Here is a 19,633-nt window from a genome sequence, read left to right on the forward strand (position 1 = left end):
TGCATCAAAACTGTGTAAAAACATCTGAACATCTTGGGAAGCACCCTTTTGCAATCATTACACAAGAGTTTTACCTGGTCGCGGTTAACAGCTAGCTGAATCTATCGGTGTTTAACAACTTAAGTTTTCAGAATATTCTCTCCCTGCTGCTTCTAGTAAATATTTGAGATTGTTAATACACATACTTCGCGTTAAATTTTAAAATATCCGTTAATATTCACTGAATACCCGCTGCGGAAGAATTTACTGAATTAAAAAGAAACAAGAATTTTACGAATGATCAAAAAATGCACCAAAAGATTGAGATCTTGACCAATAATTAGTTTTTGGATCAGGGGCCACAAAATTTTTGAACGGCCCCTAAATCGAGTTTTCATATTTTCTACGGAATAAGCACATCATACTGAGTTAAGTGATAGTTTGGGTTTGGCATGTAGTTCTCCAGATATAAAGCTTACGAGAAAATTTTTGGTTGAAATATATTTTTTAAAAATACATTTTTGGATCAGGAACCAAATCCAAAAAATAGTAGAGGAAGTGCGGGTAATTTGGACCCCCATTTTTATTTTTAAACATAAATTTGTCAATATACAAATGTATTGTATACTATTAGAAAAAAACAATTCTTTGTTTATTTGTACAACATTTGAACACAACAATTTCACTTACGTTGTGTTAAGTTTTCAGTTATTCCTTGTTAAATAAAAAATGGCGAGTTTTGCCCATTTGCAAAATGGTCGGATAAAGTGACCCCCGGGACCACTTTAGCCTCAAAATTTCAACTATAACGAAAAGATGTAACCACAGAAAATCACTAGTTATCACAAAAACATAAGTAATAAAAGTAGACGAACAATAACCAAAATAAAAATGTACTACGCGCTCTTCATTCAATTTTACGTCAGAACAATTAACAATTCAGAATTATTTGAGCATTACTTAGCAACCCCGAGCTGAGCAATATGTTATCTATTATTTACACAAATCACAGACACAACACTCAATAACATCTAATCCAGTGCATATTTCATGCTACCACTCAAAACACTGTACCACTGCACTCAATTCTCACCACCACAATCTTCGCTAAATTTTTACGATGACAGTATAGTGGTTAGCAGTGGCGCATTTAAGGGGGGCTTCCGTACTTAAGCTCCTCCGAAATTTTGTCCTATTTTTAAAGTAAATGAAATATCTTGCAGAATTTTCACATTTCCAGGAATAAAGTTAGCAAAATTCCCCTGAATGTGTAAATACACCACTGGTGGTTAGATAATATCATCTACCACTATAATCGCTAATTTTTTTTACTATGATGCATCACTTTTGTGTATAATAGGCATAAATTCATAAATTTCATGTTATTCGTGTAATAAATAGTAACACAAACAATAAAACACTCTATTGCTATGAAAAGGTCGGGCAAAGTGGATCCTATCCGAGTTTAGCCGCTATGTTGGGGTCCACTTTAGCCGCTAATAGTGATGTTACATGTTTCTTGAATAAATTACATTGTATTCATTTTAAAGTCACACCAAGTTAATGTATCATACAGCGATATTTCATTCGTGATACAACATATTTATATAATCCTGCATAGGGCCTATACAGATTATAAGAAAAAAAACATAAACAAACAGCTTTGCCAAATATTAGAATCTTCTTCACACACACATATAATAATACCTCCTAACTCGAGTTCAATGCCTTCCTTACTGAAAGTTTACGTAGATGACTAGGGAAGAGAGTGATACCTTCTGACAATATTACTAATTCGCTGTCCTTATTTCTTCCAGAGAAAAACAGAGGGTCCATTTTAGCTGCCCGGGTCCGCTATACCCGCACTTTCCTCTACCATGTATAGAAATCTTCCGATTCGAACGAGGATTTCCAGGAGTATATGCAATTAGCATTTCAACATCATTCTTTATATATAGTCTACAAGATGGAAGGGAAATTAACCTACAAACTGTGAGAGGCAATATCCTACATGAATAACAACAAAAGGAGTCGCAGTAGATCAGTGGTAGAGCGTTCACCTCAAGGGCATGGGGCCCTTCGTTTGAACCCAGCTTCCACCAAGTGGACTTTCCTGTGGACAAACAACTAGTGTATGGGTTTTCTAGAGATTCTTCCATTATCTTCATTCCGCCATTTCGTTAATTATCACCGTCACCGTCTCCCTTAGCCTCGGAGCCTAACTGTGGGACAATTAATTCAAATAATAATAAACTCTCTGTAAACATGAATCCTTTAAGAGCTCGTTAAAAACTTATAGCTTTCTTTATGAATATTTCAAAACTATTAAAGTTTTATTTAAAGTTTTAATGAAGCATATCTCTTCAACTAGCGCATATATCAACATCGGTCCACATGTAGAAATAAACTTTATTCACGAAATACACTGAAACAGAAATTGCACAGGCGTAATTATCTAAAACAAATGAGATGATAAAACTTACTTATAACTGTATACCAAATTAAATATTTCCCATACCAAAATTGACGGGACTAGCTCATAGATACAATATTATTAAGAGATAAGATGAATATTAAGAAGTTGATTCTACGTAGTAATTCACGGCCGAAACGAAGTCCTAGAAAGCCTACCACTATAAGGGCATCATAATTCAATATTTTCCAATAGTGTTCTTTTCCCCTCTATCTTCTCTATAGTTAATTCATCGTTCCTTTTGCATTCACAGATAATTTTCTATATTCTCCATACCCAGATTTCAAACAGTAATTTTCACTACTATTTCGTGCTATGAGTTGAACATGATTCAAAAGATTAAAATATGCTTAAGTCCAAACTTCTAGTAAGAAAGATAATAGTTTTATTAGGATAATGTTATCGTTTGGTTGTTTCAAAACAATACTATTTTCTTAACTATGTGCGGATTATTTTTCTTTCTCATATTGAGATTTTTCAAACGGACATGGTTGTTGTTTCTTCTTTCCATCTTCATTCCGAATTTCCTGTCTGACTACGACTACGCGCAGAGATATTCTTTTTACGAAGAAATATTCTCGTCTGTGAAGAAATCAGGATTTCCAATCCAATTGGGAGACGAACGAACGGAAGATATGAAATAATAATAATAAAAAAAAGTATTCGTTTCCGGATTAAAGGAGAAAAAATGTCCGAAAGAAAGACGTTCTTCCTTATTTCATGTGAACAGCTGAGTTACAAGAAGTTCAAGGACGATACTTTAAGATATAACCCAAGAATTGAACGTATATGTGTATAAATTTCTGCATGTATCCAGTGCACGAAACAAAATTGATTCAAATGACATCTTCTGGAATAATGAAATGGAAAACACACATTGCAATACTTCAAAAGTGATTTTCGTTTCTCATTATGACGCTATGGTAGACTTCTATACTACCGGTATGGCAATTCAATACTAAAACCGGAAGTAGATATATCTGGCTGCAATAGAGGTGGAATCTGTTCTTCAGACCAGCGGTGAAAATCTTTCTTCAGTATTGGGGGGAACGGGTAAGACTGTTCCCATAATCTTTATTTCTTTTTCTTTAAGCGATGTTCAAAATATTTATAAAGTTGAAAAACAATTCTGTGAAAGACCAATCATGCAGAGTTGTCTTCAACATTGGGAAACGGGCAGATTAGAGGTTTATTTCGGAGGGACATCAACTTCATCTCCCTTTCCTTATGGGACCATATAGTGAATATCATGGTCCCATATCCATCTCCCTTATCATAGCTCATCAGTGTCATTCATTTAACTAAAACGATATTCCTCTTAAGAACTTGTAGCACATCATCTTAAATCGCATTTATTGTTGTTCTTGTCCATCTATCTATACGAGTACATAGCCAACTCAAATCGGCATGTTCTCTTTAACTATACATTTTCTGAACACTCCCAATATATACATTAACCAATATGCAATGACCAGCCAAAACATTATGACCACCTACTACATTTTGAACGATGCCGTTGTGCTGACATAAGAGGTATGATACGAGCCATAGCAGAAACACTCGCCAGTCAGTGTGATACGTGTGATTAAAACGAGGAAAGCTGTCGCTATATCGGAGTTTGATAGGGACCAGATTGTTATGGCCAAACGGTTGGGAACGAGCATCTCGGAAACAGCGCGACTTGTCAGATATTCGCGAGCTGTCGTGGTTAGTGTCTTCCAGAGGTGGGAAAGGACGATGAAACTAGCATCAAACTACAAGATATGGAGCGGCCACACATCATTAAAGATGTTGAACGTCGTAGGCTGTAGAGGTTGGTATAACAGGATAGGGCGCAAACTATGGCACAATTTAACAGAAGACTTCAACAGTGAACAAAGCACGAGTATGTCTGTACACACAATTCATCGTACACTGTCAGATGTAGGCCTCTGTTGCCAATTCCACATGTTAATGTTAAAACCATCATCGATAACGATTGGAATGGACACGTGCTCATCGTCATTGCATCGCAGAGCAATAGCACAAAGTCGCATGGTCTGATGAATCGCGGTATTGCCTTCATCACATCGACGGCAGGGTCAGATTTCATCATCTTCCAGGGGAACAGCTGTTCGAGACGTGTACAGGTGAATGACGACTGGCCGGTGGTGGCTTCATTATGATTTGGGGGACCGAGTCATCCATGTGCCCGGTAGCACGTATAGAGGACACTAGGACCGCTTCTAGTTATCGGCGTCATTGATGATCACGCACACCCATTAGGGCAGGTAGCCTATGTTTTCAGCTGGGAACGGCATATTTCAGCAAGACAACACTCCTTCTCACAAGCCAACGTCGTGTCGCAATGGTTTGAAGGCCGCAGTGGTGAATTTCAACTGCTGAAATGACTCCCAAATTCACCCGATCTTGAAATAATTGAACTCTCTTGGGGTGTAATTGAATGCCAAATCCGAGCTCCGCCTCCGCAGAACTAACAAGAATTAAGTAACCTATGTGAGCCGATAGGGTGCGCCATGCCTTCAGCTGCCTACCGAAGTCTCAATGCTTTCATACCAAACCGCACTGTTGCTGTCCTGAGAGCCAAATGTGTATATACTACATAATAGGAAGGTGGTCATTACGCTCTAGCTGCTCAGTGCATTTTCTTAATTATGCAATTCTTTTTCTTCTTTCTTAATCTTAATTGAGGTTTTATATCTTAAGATACTAACCTAGGTTCGAATTACATATATCATTAGTTTTGATAGTAATTCTAACAGTTTAAAAAAATGAAAATGATGGATGATGTTAGAAATAATAAAAGATAGCGGATGAAACTCGGTTCCCATTTAGAGTAATGAGATGAATTATCCATTTATTTATTTTGTCACCTAAATATCTTCACATATAGGAATCAGATTCCAAGTATCTGAGAATAATTTGAGGAAACCAAGAAACCCCAAAATGCATAAAGAGGAAATGTAAGTACATTAATAGATTCATCACACTAAATATACAGTGAAAATGGGTGGTCTTTGATTTTGTTAACGCGTCAGCTTTTTAACACGATATGACTACGGCGTTGTATGACACCAATTACGTACCTTAAAAAAAGTTATAAATAATACACGAAAATTCGTTTCCTTCCCTCTGTACTTTAATGTGCAATGAGATTAATCAAAATAATTATACAGTCTAAGATTTGAGATTTCTAACTTCTATTTCAATCATCATATGAATATACATTGCTGTTATACAAAATGTTTCTCTCATATTCACGTACACCTCGTCCCAATGTCACTCAGATTAGCGTAAAACCACATTGAACAGTACGATCAATTAGGCAGCGCACTGAGAATTAATCGTGTTATAACATAATTACAATCAAGCATTTTGGGATCGGTTTTAGGTCAAGTTTTTGTATTTTGTTTCGTGTCCAGGTACTCCAGTTACACAGCTGAATACTCTATTAATTAGGCCTAATCAAACCACTACATTGATTCTTGAGTGCTTGTGTGTTTTCTCTTAATTAAACAGCCATTTGCTCTGTACGTCTAGTTAACAAACAAAACAAACAAACAAAAAAAAAAAAAAAAAAAACTGCTTCTGCTACTGTGAAAGTGATTTTTACATCAATTACTTACAATTTTCCAACAAAAGGCGAAATATGTTCATGTAAAATGTTTGGTGGTCAGTTACTTTTCTCTGGTTCAAATCAGAAAATGGAAATTGAAACCTCTGTAGATTAAGAATTATGAATAGAGATATGAAATGAACAAAAACTCAGTATCTCTAATCACCATTACACATATATTTATTTGCACACGATTATTACGGTATTGGAATGCGAAATGCAAATCGAGTTGATTAATTTCAACGGCCAATTTCTGGTAATTGGTAATCTAGCTGCATCCGTATGAACGATGGATACAAATATTTCAGTTGAAAAAGTTTTGGTTCAGTGAAACAGACTTCTAGTATTGTCGCTCAAGATGGAAGTATACAATGGGAAACCATGATCAGAGATGTACCATATTGTTGAAACAATTTAAGTTTAGCGTCGGGATGGGTCAAGTACCGTGGGCAGAAAACTTGATGATAGTTGGCACATGCTTGTGCAGAGGCATGGATAGTTTATCTACGCAAACAAATGTAGTTTTTTAGTTTTTTTTTTCCTATTTGTATACTTCTTGGCAGAAGTAGTTAAAGGGAATTGTACTCTGTACTGGAATTCTAATCTTGGAATAGAGGAACGAAATAATTTCGCACTGATTAGTCCTGTGTGGAATTTACAAGAAGGAGCCGAGTAAATAAAGAAACGGTTTACCGGATATTTAGAAGTGTGATATTGCTTGCAGTTAGGCAGTATTGCAATAGATATTGAAGGTAACACATATGAAGAACGATTTTTGTTTGTTTGTTTTCTTGTAAATCAACTGAAATTTCAATTATCTGATTTTACTAATTTCTACTTCGCATACATTTTAAATGCCCCTTACTTCATGAAAACTAAATTTTGTTACATGTAATTTTAGTATTTAATAATGAAATGTAATAGAAGTAATATTACATTTATATAGGGTTAAGTTCAGGTAAGCTCCTACACGCCAAACTTACATACTAAGTAAGTGAACGAAACGAAACGAAACCTAACCTAACTTAACCTATTGAAAAGTAATTATTCCCATATTGAGAAGCTGGCGGGGCTTAACGCAATAAATTCCTTTACATACCGTATAATGCAAATTTATTTTCGAAAAAAAAAAAAAATCAGGAGACATTTAACTGGTTTTGAAGAATAAATCAGTACAATCACTTTATAAAAATTCCAGTTTATTAACACCCCCCCCCCCCACACACACACAAATAATTTTAGAGATAAATCAATGGGCTAAAAATAAAAATGTCGCAGCTTTTCAACACCGTTAAAAAAAACAAGTACCCTTTTTAATAAAAATTTAAAAAGTGCTATTCTCCCTAAGAGAAGTAGCGTAAAGCTCCATTCCTTTTGGATGTTAGTAAATAACTTAAGTTAATATATATTAGAATAAAATATATTTCAGGCAGAAATAAAATAAATTTCAGTCAGACGCACTCGCCAATCCAAAAATAATGGTCGCCAGTATCTGTCAACATACAAATTATGAGAGGGTCCCCCCATAGCCTTTGGTTTGACAAAGAAAGAGATTGCATCAGAACATAAAATTTCAAAACCAGACAATTAGATTCAGGGTAATCAAGTTTGAAATGGACAATTCATATTTAAAAATATCTTATATCTTTCGATTGAAGGTGGGAAAGGAGGAGCGAATTACAACGTTGTGAAGACTTCTTTCCATGTCCGTTGTAAAAACTTCACATTCCGTGTTTTCTCTTACTAAGTGACAATTGTTTTCGTGCAAAACAAACTGCGCAACCCTGTGAGTTTAGGCAGAAACCATTCCTACTAGACACTGGTGGCCAGCTCTGAATATCTAGTTGCCAATGGCGACCTGACGACCGGTAATTTTGCTCCCTGATATATTTAATGTATTAATATACAAGGTATCAAACGTTTACTTATGTAATTGAGCACTATACTGTTGTACTGCATGTTCGCGTGTAAGTACGTAAATGTGGCATTATAAATTCCCAAGTGAAGAAACTAAAAGAAGTTCTGGGACCATTAATCTCCAAGAACACGTCTGAAGAATTACAAATGTTTTGATTCAAAATACCTGCCGTTAATGTTTACTATATACAGAATTATTAGAGAGGATTTATTTAAGAACTAGTTTGAACACCCAGAAACACATGGAAATTCATATAATCCCACTGAAATTTGAGTAGTTTTTATACATGCCAGCATGTCTTCAGAAAGCAGTTTATTTCCTTGTTTTCCGGATATCCAGTGCATTTCTTAATGTTCATTATCGTTTGATGTTATCGTTTGATATTATGACGTCTATTGGTTCAAGTTCCCGTGCCTCGACTGAGGTTTTTGTTGATTAATTCCTTCCTGAACTCAACGCAAGATTTCACAACATTGATAATGATTAAAGAAACGGTACGAGAGAAAAGCTTAAGATATTCAGAGTAGATAACAAGAAATAAGGATTTATGAACAAAAGGAAATTATAATACTGTAAAACAAAACAAAAAAAAAGTCATTTTAAAACTTTCTCGTTAAAGGTTTGCTTTAAAAATATTTTAATTGTGTCTTTAAACTATGATCGGCTAATAATTCTTTCTTTATGTGTGGTTATAAAGTTCAACAAATGCCCACTGTTTGTAATAAAGCTTTAAATATTACAAAATCTGTCTGTATTTCATTATAAATATGATGAGGAAGAAAATTTAAAAACAATAACAAATGGTTTAATTATGTGTATGCAATTAAAATGTAAGTTGATTCATATATTGTAATAAAGATCTTCAACCTATCAATTAGAATCCATTCTCAAATAGAGGTATGTCTTCTCATACATCCCAAATATTTCTCTTCTTTTACCCCGAAAGTAAATCATAACGACGGTTCAAGTAGTTTATTCTCTGCTACCAATTTTGTGTGAATCATCGATACACTTGATGCCACCACATGACCCCTCAGGTTACCGCGACACCCATGTTGGAGAGCTCTGGTCCAGTGGCTAGCGCGTGCACCTTTGGTGCTTGTGCTCTAGGCTCTATTTTCGCTGGAAGAGCATTAGACACATCACAAGTGTTCGACTTCCATTTTAAACTGTATGTCTCATATAGCCTCGGGGCTGGAACGGCCGGTAAAGCAACAAACAATTATACTCTCGTCTGCATAAAGTAGTCAACGTAAGTACATTTTTTGATTGATTTGTAATTTAACACTCCTTTTCAACATGAAGGCAGTGGCGGATCTAGCCCGAGGCCGGGGAACCTAGCCCCCCCCCAAGTTTTTTTAGTGAAAAAATAATCCAAGCTGTTATTTATACATCCTTGAAAGTTTGTAGTAAACTCATGATATACGTATCATAGTCTGGGGGCCGGCTGCCCCCCCAGTTTCCACCTTCTAGATCCGCCTCTGCATAAAGGCTGCATATACGAGACAAAACTTATTTAAATCGGGATGCAAACCACCACTCGGATATGAATCCGAGGCAACTGCCCTCTCCAGGATTCGAATATGGGACCACGCACACGGAAGCAGGTCAGTCACAGCCACAGTTGAGTGTTTAACCACAAAAGACACTTAGATACTAATGATTCTACGTATTTCGAAACCTTGTTCATTTGTAGTTAGAAATAGCTCCTTAGGGATTATACATTAAATTTGCACATATGACCCTCAAGAGACTTTTGTTTGTGGCTGTGCAATCTAATCGGTACATATGGGTAATCATATTTTCATCTTGGATATCAGGGTTTCATTAAACAATCTTAAATAGTGTTTGACTTGTTATTACAGTATGACATGACAATATATCAATCGGGAGGCATGTAGATGATAAAATTTTCATTACCAGATACGTCTCGTAAATTGATACTTGACAGGATACTTGAAATTCAAGACTTGTCTTGCAAATTTAATTTAATATTGCCTTCTTAAATATATATTACACACACAAAGCAGCTTTTTGTCATTTGGCAGTATTAAAGAAAAAGCGGTAAATTCACTCCTTTTAAAGCCTAGACCATTTATTTGGTAAAATCACTTGGTGTGTGCAGCATAAATAATGGAGAGGAAAGAAAGCTATATTCCTGAGAGGTTCTTGGGTGAATGAGTGGAAATCGTTGTACCACGGACACTGATTTCACAAGCATCCATCAGTCTTTCCTCTTTCGCTGTCTATCGATCAGTAACATGAAAGGAATGAACAAGCAAGAATTCCCCAATAGGGAAAACTATCGCTGAACATAAACACCAAGGTCTTTCATCCATTATGTGAAAATGTACCACAGTATAAATTAAATGTTATTATTAATCCTACAATATTTAGGTATTAGTGTACTAGTATTAATATTACGAAAAGAGATGTCCAAAGGTAAGACATAAACCAATCCGTTCTCATTAAGCTGGACCAAATGGTGTGGGCGAGTGTAAAGCTTCATGCATTGTTTTCGAGAAAATCGATTTTTTTACGATAACTGCGCCACCTATCAAGATGAAACCGATACTAAAGTAGGGTCTATATCCTCATCAAACTTTTCAATTTAACGGGGTCTACTAAAATTCCAAAATGAAATTTCCTGACTTCTACGTGACCTCGTTACCAAACCGTAAAATTTCGTAACATTCAAAAACTAATAACTGGAGCGATAAAAACTAAGTGCCTTCTCACAGTTGAATAAACTGGTTAGATTGTCGGTGGTTTTGGCGATGCGATGCGATTTGCATCGCCACTGCTCAATGATGCCAGCTGAAGGACAATTTTGAGAGCGAATTTCGGTGCGAATTAGGCTGAATTTTCATGCATGCGATAGAACCGTGCTATGCTTGCGATTTGCTAGCGTCTAAAGCCGACCATAGACATTTGTGGTGGTGAATTTTGACGTTTTATAGAACAAAATTTTCCATTCGCTACTTAGATTTTAAAAATCGTAACCCCAAAGCTAAATTTCTTGACTTTAATGACCGTTTTCTGATTTCGTGATTTTTCATGACTTTCGTGATCGATAGACATCCTGTATAACACTAGTAGGTGATAGTACAAATATAGTGTAGGCAATGAGATAAAGCCCGATGTCATGATTCAGTCAAAAGCATTTTTGGAGTAACTATAACATTGCGCATAGCGAGACACATATTAATCGATAGAAGATATCAAACTGAGGAAAATGTCATACCTGAGAGTAAATACTCATGAGTAGTTTTCAAAAAAATAAATTTTACAACGTTAAAAAATACGCCATTTCTTTGCTAATAATAACTGATAGTTTTCATTGCTGGAACTGATTATTTATTTATTTATTTATTGGTCGGTTGATTTGTTGCACTGACAAGTAAACCTTACGTTTGGGTGAATCGAGTTGCTGACTGAGACACATATGAGAAAGTAGTACTAAATATGGTCAGTATTTCTAGAAGTTGTAGGTGCGAAGCTCCAGGGGTTTAGGAGATACAGCTACCAGAACATCACATGGAAGTACAGAATAGTCTTCATACAGTTGGAGGTAAAAGCCCTGTAAGACCTCTTGTAACGACAAAAGGTGAATAACAAATATATGGGTACATATTAGGACTAGGGGGAAGTCATATAGTAAGGGTATACCTGACGGCAGCCATCTTGAAATCCGCCATTTTGAATTAAGGTTAAGTTTTTAAAATAGGAATAGGGTCATATGATACATGATTTAAGGCGCAAATTTAATCAGAAGAACAATAGTGACGTTAGTTTTGATTTACGCGCAATTGGTAAAAAGTTACAGGGAGATTAAATATTGTTGCAGCGTATGTATTAGTCCTTTACCCCACCTTGTAAATTTTGTGTTAATGATAATGATTAAATAAAAAGCAGGTGGATAAATATTAGGTCTATGGTAAGAGTTGCCTTGATGGCGGCCATGTTCAAATCCGCCATTTTGAATCAGACAAAAGTTTTAAACAAAACGCATATCAGTGACACCTTTTAATAGCAAATTTTACCATAAATCGGACGGTATAACCATTTTTGCTTTATCATTAACCAGCACAAAATTAAATGGGAATAGAGTAATTCCATAGAGGACTTCGGGCTAGAAGTTATTCAGAAATACAATGGTGGCGTTACAATGTTAGTTGTTTGATGCTGTACTTGCACGCCATTTCGTGGTTTTTCTTGTATCCTGTTCACATCTATTTCTCGCTCGCTCTTGTCCTTTGCTATTAATAAGGTGTCACTGCTATGCGTTTTGTTTAAAACTTTTGTCTGATCCAAAATGGCGGATTTGAACATGGCCGCCATCAAGGAAACTCTTACCATAGACCTAATATTTGTCCACCTGCTTTTTATTTAATCATTATCATTAATACAAAATTTACAAGGTGGGGTAAAGGACTAATACATACGCGGCAACAATATTTAATTTCCTTGTAACTTTTTACCAATCGCGCGTAAATCAAAATTAACATCACCATTGTTCTTCTGATTAAATTTGCGCCTTAAGTCATGTATCACATGACCTCATTCCTATTTTAAAAACTTAACCTTAATTCAAAATGGCGGATTTCAAGATGGCTGCCGTCAGGTATACCTTTACTATATGACTTCCCCCTGGTCCTAATATGTACCCATATATTTGTTATTCACCTTTTGTCGTTACAAGAGGTCTTACAGGGCTTTTACCTCCAACTGTATGAAGACTATTCTGTACTTCCATGTGATGTTCTGGTAGCTGTATCTCCTAAACCCCTGGAGCTTCGCACCTACAACTTCACTGAAATACTGACCACATTTAGTACTACTTTCTCATATGTGTCTCAGTCAGCAACTCGATTCACCCAAACGTAAGGTTTACTTGTGAGATATGGCGTACGTAAAAACGTAGGTTACATGTGTAAATCCTGTAGATTTAGACTTAACGTACAGCAGACGTATAAGTGAAAAAGTAGGCTTTATATGTACTTTCCATATAAGAGTTCCGAACAAACGCGCTTTCCGTACGAACGAAAGAACTGTATACAGGTGGTCAGGTTCTCACATACAGATAGATGTATGTAACATACAGGGTGCGGAAAAAGTCCCGGAACGGTCCAATATCTCGCCAAGTATAAAGATCAGCAAAACAAAAATAGCACGTGTTAAATATTTTTGAAAAAGCTATCCAATAGTACCAAACGCAACCCCTATCCTCACCCCCTTCCGGGGTACAGGGAGTAACTTTAAAATTTTAAATGGGAATCGTCATTTCTTATTACAGATTTGGATTCTCCAGAAAAAGTAACAATGATCTGACCCAAAATTGAAAACAGTGTTTTTGCAGATGGCGTTTGAATCGATACACAAAAAAGGCGGTGCAGCAAAGCGTTACGAAAATGCAAATTGTCAGTCCCGTGCTCTGTGGCCGTACTGTATCAACCAGTATGTTGCTGCTAAACTTTGGTATTACGCGCGCACCTTTCCCCTCCCTTCTCTTTACGCTCGCCAAATAGAATTTGTATTTATGTGGTTTCTTTGGCGGGGCTACTTCTTCCGCCTCCACCACAACACTATTTATCTTCCTCGCAGCGAAGAGGGCCTTGGACTCGTAAACATTCGTCTTAAAAGTCAAGTGTTATACATGCTAGATGCGTATCAAGACGTTGAGCCCCACATGGACTATACACGGGTGTGGATCGAATGTTTCTGGCCCGAATACTCTCAACCACGGAATCCGCCTTTCTGCAGATTTGGCAACTTATGTCCTACGTATGTCACCAATCTTGTTCAAGCATGGACATATTCTGGTGAGCTTGCTTCCCCTACTACATATACTCCCCAAACCTTATACCGGCAATTGTGGAGAGCGTCACTTGTAGATGTGAGAGTCCGGGTATAAGATATGTTCCCCAATAAACAATGGCGCCATATTTGGCAAAATCAACGAACCAATGTCCTCCCTTTGCACACACAAGCAGTATGGACGACCATAGTTCATCAACTGCCCGCCACACAAGAAAGACTTCTGCGCATTGGACGTACCACAATCCTCACCTGCAAATATTGTGGCCACTCCGACACACTACAACATCGCTACATGTCATGTTCAGGTGCCGATATTATTTGGAACCTCCTCCTTCGTATGTTGAGCTTGATCTGCCGTACACCTGTTCCTTTATTTACCGTAGATCTCCTAGTTGGCCATAGTACTTTCGACTCTTGGGGGAAGTCACAGTATAAATTACCGCTATAAGCTCAAGGAAGAAACTATCTAATGTTCTAATATCTGTATTACAAGAGTTAGAACATTAATAATGTTCCTTCCCGTAGCGATAAAATTTTAATATTTACGGTTGTGACTTCACTTAAAAGCCTCTACTGCGTTTTAGGCAAAATTTCGTGTGTGTGAAGAAAATATTATTATATGGAAAGGCCCCCCTACACCTTTCTTTTTCCCATCCTTCAGTATCTATGCAACTTAACATCTGATAGATGGAAATGTGTATTACATATTGCATGTGTAATGAATAATTCTTGCGGCCTGTTCTTTCATCACTTCCCTTATGCGCTCACCCTATAGACGAAACCATTTCCCAATCTGAACGTGCCCAGGTAACTAAGCTCCCAGTATTAAGGCTAGGGACCTCCGCGTAGTGTATTCTCCTGCTCTTCGCGTCCCGGCATCGATCGCTGACGAAAGGGGACCTTGACCCAGCTGGAGTCACCACGAGACCAAGAACAGCTTTTGCATGTGGCGATGCGATTTTCTATCCCGTCAGCGCGATATATCGCTTGCATCCGTCCTCCACTAGGGAAGATTGCATTTCCTCCTTCATACAGTCATATCTATCTTCTTCATCGGGGAGCAACAAACACTATATTTTTCATTTGACGTTATATCGCGCCCTATATTTCAAACACGTACTTACAACACAAGCAGTTTTCTTTTTTGGTCTATTAACGATCACAAGGACATTTCTTTTTTTTTTTTTTTCTTTTTTCGTAAGGGAAATTGAGAATTCTTCGTGTTCCTTCCTAGAGATGACTCATTTCCGTTTATAACAAGATTTCCAACTGAGTAGTAAGCATTGTGACAAGAACATGCAAACAGTTTTTTCTTCCTCTATTTTCCTCTCTATTATGATGAGAGAAGAAAGTATCGATTTTTTTTTTTTTTAAAAAAAAAAAGGAAATTCGACGTTTTGAACGGATTTACCATGTTTCATGGTCTCTCCGTCCGTTCGTCCCTAACGTATATGCACTAGTCTAGAGGCCATACTGTTCAACGTATCCAGATCAAACTTAAGGGTTTTATAAGATTCTCTAGATGAAGATTAACATTTTCTTCCTGCCCCTAAAAATAAAAATAATTTACTGAAGACTGAAAATCAAAATTTTGTTATTTTTCTCGAAAACGGCTCTAATCTAATATATAAAACTGAAACTCCTTATATTTGTGACTTTGCACCTCTTAACCACCCGACCAAGAGGTTCGGGCCTGAGATGTTTTTTTTTTTTTTTTTTTTTTTTTAATCATTTCACTTTGATGGTGAAACTTAGGGAAGGGAGAGGAGGAAAGAAATTTTAAAATGATCGAAAATGAGCGATATTAGTGTTGAACCCATAGTTTTCGGGGTCTCTGAGGATCTCTGATGCCGTTTAAATCCAAACTCAGCCTGCATTACCCTTTGTGTCCAAAATGAAACGTATTCATCCCGTGTAAAGAACGGGTATTCTGCTAGTATTTCATATTTTAACAAATTAATTATTATTGATATCCCTAAAATCAAGTATCAGTATTTGACATGTATCAGCGTATCCCTGAAATGGAGTTTAACCGTCGTTTTCCTAGGAATAATCCAGAATGTGCAGTTTAATGTTGGGAATTTCTAGAATATGACTCTTGCAATTTTGTTTAGATTTCATAGACATTTTATTAATAGCGTAAGCTATTTCTCTTGAAAATTTTTCAAAAGGAATAACTTCTTGTTGAGTTTCTTTTCGGACAATATTCTCAAAAGGAGTCAGACGATTTTTTAAAAGTAAATATTGTACTAACATCACTAATTATATATATATATATATATATATATATATATATATATATATATATATATATATATATATATATATATATAGTTTAAGTGTTTCTCCTGGAAAGGTTCACAAGGAATTTCAGCTTCTAGAAAAAATGTTACCTTTAATTAAAGAAATAGAAAAGATGTGAGAAGAAATGAATGAATTGGTATTGATCACTTACCTCGTTATGTACAACGCCGTTCTTATTTCCTTTAACATTGTTGGGTATCTTCCCCGCAAGTTGTGACGACAACTGAGCTTTGGTACTATATTTTAACACTTCCTTATGGTGTAGTGAGCCAGGGCTCTGTAAATAAAGAAAAACAATAGAGAAATTACAAAATGTGATCCAAATGACGCAATTTTGGCCCAAATGAGAGCACATAGGCTCTCTACATATTGGCGAATCACTTTCTCTAATGATTTCAAATTAAAACAAAAAAAGTCCAAGAGTATTCAATTCAACCAAAGTTGGACTTCTACAGTTAGAAAATAAGACAACGCTATATGTACTGTAGTTTTTACCCTCTGGAAAGTTACATATTGCACTAGTATTCGTCGTGGGTGAATGAAAAGTATTAATTTGGGGGATGTACAAAGAAAGTTTTAACAATGTTGTAGCGTGAAATTAAACATATAATATTCAAGTACATAGTATTCAACGTGTATAGTATTCAATGTGATATGTAAAAATGCTAAAATTTATACTTCATTCGTTACAGTAAGATACCGTATATATAAAAAGATACAGTGTATGATTGAATATATGTGCTGATCCAAATACGGGGAAAAATGGAAGAAAGAAACTTCTGGCGTAACAGCCCTTAAAGGGTTAGGGCCTACCAACCAGCTTGTGACACTTGTGCCTTTTGAGTGATTGTGTCAGACACCGGTTCCCCCTCGCCGTTAATGATGGCTTCCTGCATTGGAGTTCGCTAATTGTTTCTCTCAAGTAATTTCCCAAGTAGTCGGGTGGGTGGACGGTTCAACGCCAATACTATCTCGTGAATATGATCTGACCAGATTCGATACTGCAAGTGGCCGAGGCTTCGGAAGGACCTTTCCAAAAACAGCTTCCAGTATATCTTTGACAACCGGGAGAAGAGCAAGGACAAGTGCAAACTACTTTGAGATAAACCATTTCAAATATGAGGATGAGTAGAGGTTAGTATTGAAATAAGATAAATGAATATTCTGTACTGAACAGCCTGATAATTTATGCATATCAAATTTTTAAAAAATCGTATATACTTTTCTAATGTTGAATTTTACAAGTTATCCTTGATTCATTTCCTCGTATCCAAGTTTCGCTGTGAAATTACTAATATTGGCAATACACATATAATATTGTTAGCTGCCAACTTAATAAGAAGAGCGTTCAAAGTACTGAAAAGTAAAAATATACTTTCATAAATTCAAAGAAGCAGCAAACCAAAAGATCTAATTTTTAAAATTTAATTCCTCAAAGCATGCACGCACTTCGTTCAATTCTGGGAAATGGCTTAATCTGGAAACTGCTAATAAGTTTTCCGAAGTCAGCCAGCCAGTTAGTTACATCTCAAATAGATCTTTTATTTTCCTTTGCTGCCATCACATCCAATTATCCCAATTTGTTCCACAAGAAAACTAAAGAAGAAGCTGATGCTTGGGTTTGAAAACCCAAAAAAGGTCAAGGTTACCAGAAATACAAGATATGAGACGTAACATCACAAATCAAATAATTGATCTGATTATATAGCGACTGTATTTCTCCATCTTTCAATCTTTATCCGATTTAGATTTCGTTTCTCTCGCTCTTTCTAAATCTTGCTTTTTATCAACGGAAAATTTTATAACCTTAATACAAAATGTCTAAGCAGCAGTGCACCTTAATTAAAAATCCGCGATATTATTTAAAAAATATATATATATATCTATTTAAATAACAAATAAAAATAAACTTTCAAATTTCGGAATATCCTTCTCTACTGGTTTAGTGGCTAGCGCATGCGCGTTTGGTGCACATGGTCCCGAGTTCGATTCCCAGTAAGAACCATTACGGTTGTTCGGATTCTATTTTAAACTGTATGTCAACGTTTCATATAGCATCGATACTGAAAAGGAACACTAAACTTCAATAAAAAAAAATGAATCAAACAAACAAGCAAACCAATTTTGAAACATATTTAGGCCTACGTAATTTTAAATTTATCTTAGATAACATTACTGAAAGTTAGGGAATATCCGGAGAGGAAAAGAGTATTTTTGTTTTAATTACTCTGTATAACTTCCTTTGCTGTAGTCTAGTGTTTTTCAACCTTTTCTTTAAGGCGGCACCCATTCATGATATTATCCACAATAATGATTCTCAGTGATTTCGTCTGTGGCCCAAGCCCCCTATAGTTATGCCTGTGAATGTTACTCGCACAAAATCATAAGAATCAATATCTTGAGACAGTAAATACGCTGAAAAAATTTTCATCTCAAGTTTGTCTCAAGTTCTCTACCTTATCTCAAGTTCTTCATTCGTTTTATATTCTGTATTTATAACAAAATAATCTCGTGACACCGTTTGGTACTACCACGTAACAGAGCAGAGTGTCCCGACATCCGAGTTGGAAAGCTCTGCTCTAGTCTAGCGTTTCTGAACCTTTTTTTCCTTTGGGGCATACCAAAGTACGATTCAAACTTTCGTGACACCCCTGCATGTGATTTTTTCCCCTAGATGCAAAGAAGCAAACACATAAAAATACATACAATTTTTAAAAATTATGGAGCGACTATGAGATACAAATCTCACAAGCAAATTACGTTAAGACCGCATTGCCACGTTACATGAATCTTGTAGCTGTCATAAAAAAAAATCTTGAAACCCTACCATATTTCACCATGTAAATATAGTCTTGAAAGGGACATACAACATTTTTCCCATCTTGCAAGGAGTTGAACCACGTGCAACTTTCTTGGATGTCTTGCTTGCTACCTGCTATCGCCCTCCCGCTGAAATAAAGGAAAACACAGTTTTGCCGCTTCCGAAACAACGGATTCTTTTGGACAGGGAGGAGAAGTGCGCCAAAATACACGATTTTAATGAGGAAGTTCATTATTTGTCCACTAGAGTGCAGTACTGCATGGGTGGAGATACCTTTGTTGCTTTCAGGAAGTTGTAACATGTAAACAGTAAATAGAAAGATTGGGTTGCAAAAGTTTTTTTTTTTTTTTTATGACAGCTACAAGATTGATGTAAAATGAAAACTTGGTCTAAGACTCTTGAATAGAAACATTTTAACATAAAAGAAACTTACGAAACTTAAGCAGGAATATGAGAAAGAAATATTACCATCAGAAATATGAGAAGACATCAAACGTAAAACTAGTGAGATATTAGAAGATATTAAAAATCTCGCGACACAGTGGTTAAGAAACACTGCTCTAGTCGATGAGACTACAATATGAACAGTGAACGGCTCTCACATGTTAACGAGTTAACGGCTCCAGATCCAGGGTCGGATTCACCACTAGGTCCAGGTCTAGGGGCGCATGTTCGACGAGAACTTCATTAGCAAGGAGAAAA

At 36.2% G+C, this 19,633-nt stretch overlaps 1 protein-coding gene across 3 annotated transcripts in view; it reads right to left on the minus strand.

Annotated features, from left to right (window-relative positions):
• The window catches only part of LOC145693259 (uncharacterized), a 282,473-nt gene that overhangs the window by 44,756 nt on the left and 218,084 nt on the right, over positions 1-19,633 (minus strand). For all 3 annotated transcript variants that reach the window (XM_081769097.1, XM_081769096.1, XM_081769095.1), the window contains exon 3: positions 16,262-16,387. In XM_081769097.1, the coding sequence (XP_081625223.1) occupies positions 16,262-16,387 (126 nt within the window). The remainder of the gene's footprint in view (positions 1-16,261; positions 16,388-19,633) is intronic.

This window comes from Thermobia domestica, chromosome 8 (genome assembly GCF_964235325.1).
Source record: "Thermobia domestica chromosome 8, izTheDome1.hap1.1, whole genome shotgun sequence".
Classification (NCBI taxonomy): Eukaryota; Metazoa; Arthropoda; class Insecta; order Zygentoma; family Lepismatidae; genus Thermobia; species Thermobia domestica.